The following is a 13387-nucleotide window of genomic DNA, read 5'->3' as shown; positions in this document are numbered from 1 at the left end:
ATTTGGAAACTCATGACAGTAAGAACTGAGGCTGATAACAGGTGGCTGACCTAGTGTTTATATAGTATTTATAATAAAGTGCTTGCTAAGATTTGTTGGACTTTGTTGGAAGCCCCACATAGAACATGTGAAATGGAAATCATCCAAGTCTATTTCTATTCTTTATAAAACAAGAGATTTTTTGAATAAGAACTGCCTTTATTTATTGTATACTTCCCTTTGTTTGCCTTATATGACCTACTGTGCAGACATTTGGGGGAACACATACAAAACATATTTGGATTCAATATTTAAATTGCAAAAAAGAGCTATTAGAATAATAAATAAAGTTGGATATAGGGAGTCCACCAACCAGTTGTTTGTAGGATCATCTATGTTAAAATTCATGGACATTATATATTCTAAAACTTTAGAAATTATATATCGTGTGATGAAAAAGAGTGTTCCAATTTGTATTTTAAGTATGTTTCAACTAAGAGATGGAAAATATGATTTGAGGGGGTCTTATAAGTTTGAAATGCCTAAAGTGAACCAATGTTAAGTATAGATGTGTGTCAGTTTTGGGAGTGAAATTATGGGATGGACTTAATGATGAACTAAAGATGTGTTTCTTGGTTAAGGATTTGATTATTTCTATGGGGGTAAGGGATAGGATAAGTATAAGCCATAAGGCTTCAGCCTATTCCTTTTTCTGTTACTGTTTGAGTACTTTTATGTAAAATTATAATCTGTTGTTGTTGTTGTTGTTGACTGAAATAAAAAAAATTCAATTCAAATTCAATTCAAGATCTAAATGGCTTAGGATTTTAGAGTGATGAGTTAAAAAAGTCTTTTCAGTCTTTTTCCAAAGCTGCACATGAAGCACCAGTGAAGTTGTAACTCCAAATAACGTAAACAGATGGTAAGAAATGCAAAATATTTCCTGTAGTCCCGGAAACAGTGTGATGTGAACTCTTCTGGCAGTGAACAAGAAGGAAAACATGAATGTGTGTTATCTGACGACTACAGGAAAGAGCACAGCCCACAGAAACCAAAAGGTTCAAATGACAGTTTCTAATGCAGTCTGTGTACAAAAGGAGAATCTGGTGAGAATCAGCTCAGTTTTTTTCTACAACGGGGAGAAGACGATGATACTTTCCAGCTTCAAAAGCTTCTTCATTTATTATTATTTGAGCTCGTTATTCCACCCAAGCAATGGTAAGACTTCCAGTTTCACCTTCTAAACTGTAACAGTTTGATTTTAGTAATTAATTTTTCAACTTTAGTGATTAATAAGAACTGCTGATCCAGTGAGTTAAAGAAATGGCCACAGTAGAACACAAATATGCATTTCTCATGGTCAGTGTGTTATGTTATTGAAAGGTACAGTAAATAAAAACATTTACCCTTAGATGTCTCTCCACAAGTCTTAACCTTGTTTCTAATTTCTTTTTATCAGGTTTTGAGGTGATCCAGCCACAGAATAAGACGAATAACCCAGATACAGTTTTCATCAGCTGTAACTTTACAGCAAACACTGGGACAATTGTAGATGTTCGACTCAACAAGGTTTTACCAGAGAAGTATGTCGAAGCATGTCTCTTGGTTTTAGTGAAATTGTTTTTGAGACAAAAACGAGCTTTTCTCTTTCACTGCAGAACGTTGAGAAATTCTCGTACTACTTGTATGAACTCATGTTTGCTGAAGTTCTCTTTATGTTTGTGATCAAATGTTTGTATGACAAAAAGGTGTCTGTATGAAGTCTGTAGCAGTTCTATGTTCAAAAATCTGCAGGTTTTCTTTTCCCATTTTCAAGAATTCTGCCTGCTGCAATTTTAACATTATTTCAATTAAAATAATGAGACTGGGTCATGCTAGCTGCATATCTAATATTTCTGTTTCCTTTCAGAAAGATGCTCTGTCAGACTGAATCTCAAGCCTGTCATAACATTATCGTACTTAAAGACACTCCATTCAAGTACTTATTCATCTTACTCAATGCTGGGCCAGAGGCATGGACCTCGAAGTATGAATGTGAGTGGTCAGCATCAAAAGAGGATGGGACGGACATAACCGTGTCAAGTGCAGCAAACACATTAATTAAACTGCAACTACAAGGTATGTATATACAAAACGTGATAAAAACAGAAATTGCATTTTATTTATTTATTTATTTATTTTTTGTCTGCAGAAGTGAAAGACTGAAATGACAAATGATGCAACAGAACGTCCACATTTCAATCGAATACTGTGATTCTGTCAGATGCTGTTAGAATAGTTGAGGTTACAGTCTCCCTCTAAAGAGCAGTTTCCAGTTTGGAACAAGTCACAGTTTAGCTCTGCACACGGCTTGTTCTGTTTATCAGAACTGTTTTTGCACTTTGCATTTTGTTACTGGGGAGGGCAAAGTTAGGTTTCGGCCTAATTGCTCACTGGTCGGGCCACTGCTGGGCCTGGGAGCCACACGGGAAGAGTCCTAGACAACATACGCACAAGATCAGGGGAGACAGCTGTGAATGCAGCAGGGACACATAAACATAATGCACAAGACTATCAAAATAAGACAGGAAACGCGGTATAAGTATAAGCACAGTAAGTCCTGCTGTGCAATTCAAAGGTACAGACTAAAAGTTTTGATTTGGAGGTGGTGAAATTAGGAACTATGTGTTGTTAAAGTTGCAAATACAAACCCACGATCCTACTAAATCAAAGTTAAGACTTGAGACTTTTTAGCAACAGAATCATAAAGTCAGCAAAGACATTGTGACTCAACCTCCCTTGTGTCCAAGTTGCAAAGTCCATGTGGTCTTTTAGCCCAAACCAGGATGTCCTCTTTACTGTGCAGTAGGACTCATAGATTGCATAGCTGGTGCTTGATGTGGACGTCTCACATTTAAGTCCCCCACACAGGACAAAAATGCATTGCTGTGTCTTAGAAGGATATGCAGGTCAACTCTGTTAAGACTGTTAGCACTGTATCAACACAGACACCCAGAATCTTCAATCAGAATGAAGGAAATGGTAAATCGACGGGTTTTTCTGCTCTGAGCACTCAAAGTGGTTACACAGCATGCCTCGTTCACTATTTCACACAAGCATTTTTTCTAACATTTGCACATTTTGATGCATCTTGGGGTAAATGTCTTACCTGAGGATATTTGGCATACAGACTGCAGTAGCCAGGGTTGAACCATCAACATTCTCATTCTCTGGCAATCAGGGCAAAATGTAGCTCTGTTATGCATTAAAACGATCTCAGTTTACCTCATGGTTAAGGCTGTGATGAGTGTTATTGCTGATGACAAATTAGACCTCAGAGGGTTAATTGTCCAAGAGATTGCTCCTTACAGTTACCACTTTGTAAATAAACTATCACAGAAATACTGCAAGGCTTTGAAACCTGTTGTTGACTCTTAAAATTAAAAATACAAAATCATTTCTGTGCAGGCAAAGATTTAAAGGTTGGATCACTTTCACCTCAGAGATTTTAGTCTGTATCGTTTCAGTGGTTTAAGCAGACAGAATCTTTTAACAGAATCTAAATCAAAGTTTGACTTCCTTGCATCGCTGGTCAGATCTGATCAAACTACACCCACGCTACTGACGAAGCTGACTGGATACTCTGTGCTGCTAAATGTGCAAAACAGTCTTTACAACAAAACCTAATAAGGCAGGTTTCTGAACGTGAAACTGGCTGCTGTTCATGTAGTTGTGTTTAGTGACGTCAATCAAACCACTGAAGTACAAACAGGAAGTAACCACTGTTTTTATTAGGTCAACTGGGAACGACACCACAGTGTACTCCTCCCCCTTCACCTCCTCCCCCTCAGTCCCATCAGCTCATGTGGATTTTGATTGGTCTGCTGGCCCTGATGTTTGTGTACAGCTGTATCATCACCTCCTTCTACATGAGGCTTATGGTGACTATCTGTCAGAATTACTATTTTTCTGAGTAATTTACGATATATGTCTTTATATGTCTTAGTGTGTTTTTTATCAGATGTTTGTCATCATCTTGCCTGGATGCAACATTAAAAGGCCCACAAAGCAGCTGGAAGCAGCTTTTATGATGCACTGGTCAGCTAGTAATAGATGAAGGGAGATGTTTACACAGCCGTAGTTCATTTTCTAAATGAGAAAGAGTTCAGGTTTAAACTTTTATATAAGGTCTATGATGTGACCACAGCTTTCACTGTTGTTGAGGGCTCGGGGAGCTTCTTTTGATCATTGTTATTTTGAGACTTTCTTAGTCTAAAATCATATTTGTTTGTTTTTCCAATTAAAATTTAAAAAGATTTTTGTTTCCAACTCAGTATAAGCTGTTTATAAGCTGCTTTTTTTTACATTCACAGCAGACGATACAAAGCCATAAAATCATTGTTCAGATCATAACACAGTGGATGTTCTGTGTCAACCTCAAGAGTCCTTTGAAATGAAACATCAAAGTAAAAGCTGTACGCCCACTGACCCACACAGATTTTTATTGACATCAGACATTGAGTTGTTACAGTTAGACACACACAAGTTAAATTTATAATGTTTCCTAATAAGCTGACTGTGAATATAAAACGCACAAAAGCAGGACGCCCCCAAAACCGAATGCAGTATTAATGCATCATTTCCTGCTATGAGATTGTAAAACGCCTGCTAAGCAAAGGCTCCAGCCCTTGTAACAGAACTGATGTGAAATCAGTCTGTAAGGTTTTTAGAGTTAAAAGACTTTCAAATTCTTACTGCTTTTCTTTGTTACATAAATTCCATCAATTTTGACAAGCGTCCCAACACCACTGTTGAAATGTGGACCCGAACCATCACGCTGTGTTTTACAGTTGGCTGTATACACTCACTATTCCACCTCTTTCCTCACCTCCTCTCTATACCTTGATGCCAATGTGAACCAAAAACCCGGTGCTGCTGATTTTCACTCTACTTCTTCTTCCACATCAGCCTTTTTCTCCCTGTTTTCTCTGATCCCAAAGAATCACTGTCCATGTTTGCAAATTTTGCTTCATCTGACCACAGAAGAGTTTTCGACGATGCCGACCGGAGGATTGTGACTTTGATCGTTTGTCCCTCGAGCATAAAGATTTCTCCTGATTCTTGGAAACTTTTAATGTTATGTACTGGAGAAAGTTATTCTATTTTACATTGAAGACCATTGATCTGGATTGTTTCACAATTTGTAGACAGTTGAGTTAGCAGACAGTTAATAAGATACTGAAAGAAATCCATAAAAACACCCAGTTTTAACAGCAGTATTATTATTAAATACATTTAACAGAATAAAGCTATCAAAAGAATGACGCAAACTGAAAACCGAAATGTCTGCATCTCCTCTGCACTTAATGTTACTAAACTAATTACCTGAAAAGAAACCCTGCTGTAGGTAATGTGTCACTTTTGTGTTTTTTTTGTTTCAGAACAGCAGCAAAGATTGTGAAAACTCCACCTATGTTGAAATGAGGAACGTTCCAGTTCAGCTGCATCCTCACCACATTTACAATACTATGCAAAAGGCTTGAGCTGCCCCTCGTTTCTTTATATCTTATTAGGAAAATGGTTCAACAATGTATTAAAACATGTAAAAATACATGGAAATACAGTATCTGCAGTATATGTGTACACAAATGTATAAACAGAGTAAGGAACTTTAAATATTTCATATGACCAACCTTATTCTTCTACATAGCCTGAACTCTCATAGGCACGATTCTGGCTGCCTTTATTCCATTTTCCATTGAGATAGTGTTGAGGCCCAGACCATGACTAACAGTTTTCTACCCAGATATGCTTTTTTTTGGATTTCTCAATCCATACGACCTGTTGACACTGACTGAATAGACTGTAAAGTAGGCATTGATGAAAGTATAACTGTGAAAGAGCTTTAGAAATCTTAGAGAACTGCTGATCATGAGCAGTTTAAAATGTTACAAGAAAGTTTAGCTCCTTAGAAGCAAAATATAAAGAAATGAGGGTCGCTCAAGACTTTTGCACAGTACTGTAGCTCACTCATCTGTCTTCAGTATCTTCAAAAAGAAGACGTGAACAGCTCATATTGTGCTCTCAACATTTTGTTCTTCAGTGTTTGACAGTTCATTAAGTTGTATTGTGCAATAGCAGAAAACCTGTGCAGTACTGAAGTAAAGAGGGGGGTGGACTGACCTCTTAAAGACAAATGGTTTTATTGACCTATAATATTATCCATTAGTTTAATCTTTTTAAAGTCTTACTTTATTAAAAGAATGTCAGCTATTGATTTGATGTAATTCCTCAAAATAGTAAGTGTGGATTGTACATCTAGCATCGTGGTTGGGTTTTGTCTCTGACATGTTGAAACCTCATGATTCTTCCCTGCTCTTAGGTCTTCAGGTCAGAGGTCACGGTTGGTCCTACGTACCAAACCTGTGGGGATCGGGCTTTTCACGCACCAAAGCTGTGGTATTCTCTTCCATTGTCTTTACGCCACTGACTCTTTCAAAAAGCAGCTGAAGACATTTCTATACAAACAAGTTTTTAATTAATTTTTTCATTGTTTTGTTTTTTTTATATTTCTGGTTTTATTGTGAAGCACTTTGTGATTTTTATCAGTAAAAAGTGCTATAAATACATCTTACTTACTTTTCTAAATCTTCAAGGAAACTTTGCCTTAATCTTGTATTCTAATTACAATATTTTATACTATGTTTTCTGCACACGCACACAACAATGGTACAATTTCTAATTATTGCTGGAGGGGAACAGAAAATCATTGTACTTGTCATCACATGTAGCAAATATCATACCTTGACTTTTGAATGGCCTGTTGTCTTTATGTGTCTTTTATTTAAAAATAGATTTGTATGGTTTCTTTTAATAAAAATTAAATCCAAAAACCTCTGTAGAGTGATCCTTCCTAACCATCACTCCATCTGTTTTCTTAGATATTTTTCCAGCTAAAGTTGAATGGGACATTTCAGCTGACCTTCTTTCCATTCTTCACTGAAAGCTCAAATGTCTCCCATAGATGTTCAGCTCAGTTTCATCTGAGGGCTGTAAAGGCCTTACTCATGCACATTATTTTCACCTAAAAATAGGATACATACAATGTCATCCTAAAATAGGCCACTGGTATCAGGAGAGAAATGAGTGGTCCTTCCCTCTATAGAGTGAGGTGGATTCCCAGAATTTCGGGTACAAAGCATAATTTGTGAAAAGTAGTCATTTGATCCCCTATCTGCAAATCCATACTGAGAGACAGAATGACACAAGAGGGACACTATTGCAGTCTCAAGTTCATTCATACTGATTCAAGGTCGCCACTGCCATCTTTTCTCACAATATGTTGGACTATTGGCAGATTTTAAACTATTTTATCCTGCACCATTGGTTCTCAAATTGTGGGCTCCCTCTAGTCATTAAAGATGTAATAATTTGTGCTGTATTAACAGAATGCTAGCACTTTCTTTGCAAAGCATTACTACGCTTCCCGTTGTGTTTGTGTCAAAACTGAATTATGATATCCTCCACACTATGCACTTGAACATATAAAAGTGATGAGCACCTCTTGTTACATATGTGGCAAAATTGACCGCCATAGGAAATGAATGGGTATCCCCCCCCCCCCCCCCCCACACACACACACACACTGACTGAACAACCCCATGAATGACCCACTGAACAACAACAGGAAACTAAACAGCAGTGACGTTTGTAGGGTTACTGAAGTTGGACTAGCTGGTATATAATGATGTGCTACGTGACAGCTAGCTACACAGCTACGTTAGCATAGCATAAACACAGTGAAGCTGGAGGATGAACGGCAACTTTTGTCCACTCGATAAAAGTTAACGTGAGGGTTCCTGATGGTTAGAGACAAATACAATCGCATGGCAGGATGCTGTAAAAGGACCAAACTTCAGTCAGGAGAACAACTGAGATAATCCATCCACAATACCAGGTTAGTCATTAATATACTGCTGCTGGGCTGTAGTTACATTGGAAGGGTTTAAAAACTGAGCTTTAAAATGAACAGTGGTAATAAAAACTCAGAGAGGCCGACAGTGATCACTGACTGTTTTTAGGGGCTTGTTCAGATTAAATAGAACAAGATACAAAACATTAAAACATGTTTAAAACACAACAGCCTTATTAAACAAAGAGTAGTTTGTTCACGCGTCATCACTTAAAGACCGGATATCCCACCTGCTGTGAATGTTTTAATGCAGCACAGCTGCTGTTATTATCAGTTGTCACATCCTGTTTATGACAGTTAAATAAATAACATTCATATAAGAAATAAAATTGTCTTGTGTAAACTGTATGTGGTTTTAAAGAGGCCTATACTACTGTACTTAAATGTAAGTCATAAGGGTGGTACTTCAAGAGCCATTTATTTTATGAGGTGGTGCTCATTGTGAAAAGTTTGAGAACCACTGGCCAACACTAAACTATATATACTATTTTTCATGCAACTTTTTCAATGACACAAAATTATTACTTCAGTTTGGCGAGACTTTTTATAAATATTCACCCTGTAATGGATCGTGTATAGATTCAATATCCAGTAAAAAAACTAAAAAATTAATCAAATGGTAAATGGCCTGTATTTGTAAAGTGCTTTACTAGTCCCTAAGGACCCCAAAGCGCTTCACACAACATCCAGTCATCCACACATCCACACACTGGTGATGGCAGCTACATTGTAGCCACAGCCACCCTGGGGCGCACTGACAGAGGCGAGGCTGCCGGACACTGGCGCCACCGGGCCCTCTGACCACCAGCAGTAGGCAACGGGTGAAGTGTCTTGCCCAAGGACACGACGACCGAGATTGTCCAAGCCGGGGCTCGAACCTTCCGATTACAAGATGGACTGCCAACTCTTGAGCCACGATCCATAATATAAGCAAGTAAAATTTCTAGTTTATACATTTTCTTTTTCTCTTGTGTTTTGTCATTCTTTCATTCTTGTAAATCTCTGGAAAGTGTTTTTTCTCTGCCTTTTCCATGGAAATACAGCAACTGTACATTTAGCTACCAAAGCATAATGTGTTACAAACTGCTTAGAAGAAAAAAACACTTTATGTTTGGCAATATTTGTTTAGCTGATTGAATTGATGCACCTAAAATTACCTGCTACATGAGAAGAGATAATCTGTTTATGCTCACTCCTCCTCGGTAGCACTAGAGAGATACTTATGAACCACAAACCCAACTTTGAGATCCTCACCATGAACACATCACAGAAACGAGTACAAAAACAGGATGTGTTGAGGGTGTAAGTGGGGCTGTTGGATGTCATTGTTTTCTTATTACTGAGTATCTCCATGCTGTCACCTGGAAGCAATATTAGGCAGCATGTGTCAACCTGCCTGTCAGATTGAATTTCTTAATTGGTTTAACCTCGGCTGAAGTGTTTGTGGACTTTTTCATGTATTCACATAGTGCATGACTATCGTGCATGACAAAACTACACCTTATGTACAAATTAGTTGTCACAAAATATTCACACCTAGTGTCGGCCTGGTATAACGTTTGTGTTACTGAGGCAGCATGCTCGTGTGTCAACCTTTAATTCTTTTGGTGTCATGCACTTTGAACAGGGTGAAGTCATGTATTGAACTGACTTGCAGGTCCATTATTCTATTTTGCTTTTGCTAAATAGTTGTGGAAAGTTAACGTTTCCATTGTCAGTCAGCTCCTGCTGTGCAGGTCAGTGTGGTGAAAGACTGTCTTATCACTTGTGAACATAATTAGTAATAGCAGAGCGCTCTAGATTCATACCGGTTGTTTTTTATCCCATTTTTTGGAAATGATCTGTAATTCAGGTGGAGGCGGCACTCCTCTGAGACAGTCCTCAATGAAGGGTAATAAACAGGCAACATTATCATTTACACCTACTTTAATTTACACCTAATGTTTTATTTAAGGATCACAAATAAAATGTATGTCTGATTTAAAATAAGTAAAACTTAAGTCTGTCCCTCCCTTGTGTTCACTTACTTTAGTGTTCCTGGTCACAATTGACCAGTCAGTTTTAACAGCTCTTAAATTAACATAAGAAACATTTTTCACCACCAAATTCAGTTCAGTGGGTTGGTCAATGGGTCATTCAGGGGGTCAGAGGCCAAAGGAGTGGGGTAGGGGGTGGATTCCCATCCATTTTCTATGGTGGTCCCTTTTGACTGGGAACACCACAAATGTAACAAAGTTGATTAAAACACTCAAAATTCAACAAAAGATGTGCTCATCAGTTTTATATGTTCAAGTGCATAGTGTGAAGGATGTCATAAGGTTGTTTTACATCATAAGATGTAAAACACAATATTTATGAGTTTTTTAAATTTGTAAATCGGTCAGATTTTGTCAGGGTCCTAGGTCTGAGCGACCCAGGATCCCTGCTAGGGGACTGGCCACACCCAAAGCCACACACCTGCTGATCAGGGCTTTGTTGGGGGAGCTACTTAGGAGAATCTTTGAGCTCCCACCGACGTGGGATCATTGTGTTAGACTCCCAAGTCAGTGTGTGGGGTTTAGTCTAGAAGGTGCAGATCGTGTGTGGCCGCAGGGGTCAGTGTCTAACGGCTGCTTCCATTGTTTCCCCGCAGGAGGAGCGTGGAGAGGAAGGACAGCACGCACAGGGTGTGCAGAGTCACGACAGCGGGGAGCACAAACACGGACGCCACTGGAAGACACACACGGGAGTCTTATGGAGCACGGGGATTAATCGTGCATCAGTATTTACCACACTGTAAATAAAGACACTGTCTACACACAGAGCTCCGCGCCTGGGTCCTTCTTTCCCTCACATCCCCACGGCTTGCCAGCCAGACCGCGACAGATTTGATGAACACGACAGGAAGGGTAGTAAAGCTTTGCAAAGAAAGTGCTAGCATTCTGTTAATGCAGCGCAAATTATTCCAGTAAGGCTTTACACATCTTCAATGACACCAAAATGTTTACCCCATAAAATGTATATTTGCGTGTTGCAATTCCAAAGGCTTTGATTCTGACTCATACGTACACAAATCAGAGTTCTCCGCAATTAGAAATGACATTTTCTAATAATTAGCTTCACACTTGGTATCAGAAGCTCTAGCTCTCTTCCACAGTGTTTAATTGTCCTGTCTTCTTCCCCTGCCAACCAGTCATGGCACACTGCTCCCTGAGCCTGGTTCTAACAGAGGTTTCTTCCTGTTAAAAGGGAGTTTTTCCTTCCTGCTGTTTCCAAAGTGTTTTCTCATATGGATCATATGATTGTTTTCTCTATTTTCTCATCATAAATAATCACTAATAGTTTCTCTATTACTCTCAATAAAATGCCGGTCTCCATTTCTTCTTCTGTGAAAAGTTTGGGTGTCATCCTTGACAGTACTCTAACTTAACTCTCCCATCAATAATGTCACTCGCTCTGCATATTTTCAGTTAACATTAACCGTCTCTGTCCCTTTCTCACACCACACTGCCATTCTTATTCAAAGCCTTGTTACGGATCGATTACTGTAATTCACTTTTTTCGGCCTTACTCAAAAATCCATCAATAAGCTTCAACGTGTCCAGAACTCTGCTGCCCGTACTATCACTTGGATTCCCTCTATTCACCACATCTCCCGGTCCCGAAGCAGCTACACTGGCTTCTGGTCAAACATCAGTTTTAAAATACTTCTGTATACATTCAAGGCTATTCATGTCCTCCCCCCCCCCCTTCATATCTCTATGTTTTGGTTCAGATCACAATCCCATCTCGGTGTCTTAGATCTTCTTCTACTCTTTCTCTCACCGTTTATTCCCCTTGTCACTATGGGGGGCAGGGACTTCAGTTGCTCTGCTCCTCGACTTTGGAAATCTCTACTTCCTGATTTGAGAAATATCACCTCATTTTCTCGACTCAAAACTCACCCGTTCAAAATAGCTTATTCCACATAACCTTTCCACTTTACTGCTTTTAATCTGTTCCTTCTATTATGTTTCTCATTATTGTGTATATTCCCTGCTTTTATGCCTACTTTTACTACTTTTCAGTGTCCTTGAGTGTTCTGAAAGGCGCTTTTAAATAAAATGTATTATTATTATTATTATTATTATCATCATCATCATCATCATCATCATCATCATTATTATTATTATTATTATTATTATTATTATTATTATTATTATTATTATTTGCATAGAGCCTTTTTAGAATAGAGCAGAATAATCCCTTTGTACATGTACAACAAACTTATGGGTGCTCCACACCAACTGTGCAGTGTTTGTTAACAGTACAAATGGCCCAGAAAAAGAAGCTTTTAGTGAGTCTGGAGGGACCAGATTGACCTGAGGTGCCAACCAGAGGGCAGGGGGTCAAACAGGTGGTCGGAGGGGTGCAAGGGGTCACCTGTGATGGCTCTGGTTTTCCTGAGCTGAGCTGACAGTGCACTGACAACCACCCATACACTCATTCAGTTAATGCATTATAAATGCATTGTGTACTCAAAACACAATGTGCCAGATCCTAAGAGAAAGATCTTAATTGTGTCCTCATTAGGACAGGGATTTGTGTTGGTGTGAAGGAGTAATGTAGAGGTTTACATTGTTATCTGGTATGGTACGAGGCGATTATTTTCAGGTCATTTCAGGGAGACATGAAAGTAATGTATTGGTTCAAATTAGTGTAACAAAGTACTGTCTCCTGGGAGTAATTAAGTAACATACTGAATTACATTTCAGAAAAGTGTTTGGATGCTAATACATCAGTTGTGATGAAAGTATTGGAGAAACTTGTGATATCAGAGATTTTAAAGCAAACCTTGCTGAACATGATTGTTAAACAATGGAAGGAAAACGTTCTCATATTCGATTCAAGTTTGTGGATTTTTCTTCTGCTTTCAACACAATTCAGCCTCATATTTTAATCCCAATGTGTTTAGAATCGTTCAGCATGAATAAAAATGAATGAGGTCCTTTCTAACCACGTGTGGTCCTTGGCTCCTCACGGGGATGTGTTCCCTCCCCATATTTATTTTTCATGTTGACAAATATGTGTCAAAGTTTTAACACAGGACCATGTTGTTGTCGATCTGCTCCATGATAATGAGTGCAGCCGTTGCCCAGTTCCTTTGTCAAATGGTGTGATGAGTTGAACATATCTGGATATGTTAAAAGCGCTCGTACACTTGAAGCCACTTTTATTGAAGTTTAATTTCAGCTTGTTGAATCTATTCAGTGTTAGAAATATACTGGAGCAGATATTGATTAAGAGCATCATTGGGCTGTCTACATAACTGTGGTTGACTGTGTGATCACATGTTCATTACTTAAGCTGGTGGCCATCCATTTGATGTTAGATTGTTAACAAAGAACTGTTAGTGGAAATTGCTGTCCAATAATTTTTCTCCTTAGGAGAGAAACTCGCACTAATCTTCTGCTCCATTCTGCATAGGCTATCTGAAAT

At 38.6% G+C, this 13387-nt stretch overlaps 1 protein-coding gene across 1 annotated transcript; it reads left to right on the top strand.

The window, feature by feature from the left end:
* The first annotated feature begins 1043 nt into the window (after positions 1–1043).
* LOC118455510 (uncharacterized) lies at positions 1044–6773 on the top strand. The gene is made up of 5 exons (XM_035914743.2): positions 1044–1197; positions 1439–1562; positions 1889–2097; positions 3754–3899; positions 5400–6773. The coding sequence occupies exons 1-5, from the start codon at positions 1044–1046 to the stop codon at positions 5499–5501; spliced, it is 735 nt and encodes a 244-aa protein (XP_035770636.2). The 3' UTR covers positions 5502–6773.
* The last annotated feature ends 6614 nt before the right edge of the window (positions 6774–13387 follow it).

Source organism: Neolamprologus brichardi, chromosome 16 (genome assembly GCF_056152115.1).
Source record: "Neolamprologus brichardi isolate AB-2024 chromosome 16, ASM5615211v1, whole genome shotgun sequence".
Lineage (NCBI taxonomy): Eukaryota > Metazoa > Chordata > Actinopteri > Cichliformes > Cichlidae > Neolamprologus > Neolamprologus brichardi.
Note: the sequence above shows the minus strand (reverse complement) of the source record. Positions and strands in the feature narration are given on the sequence as shown.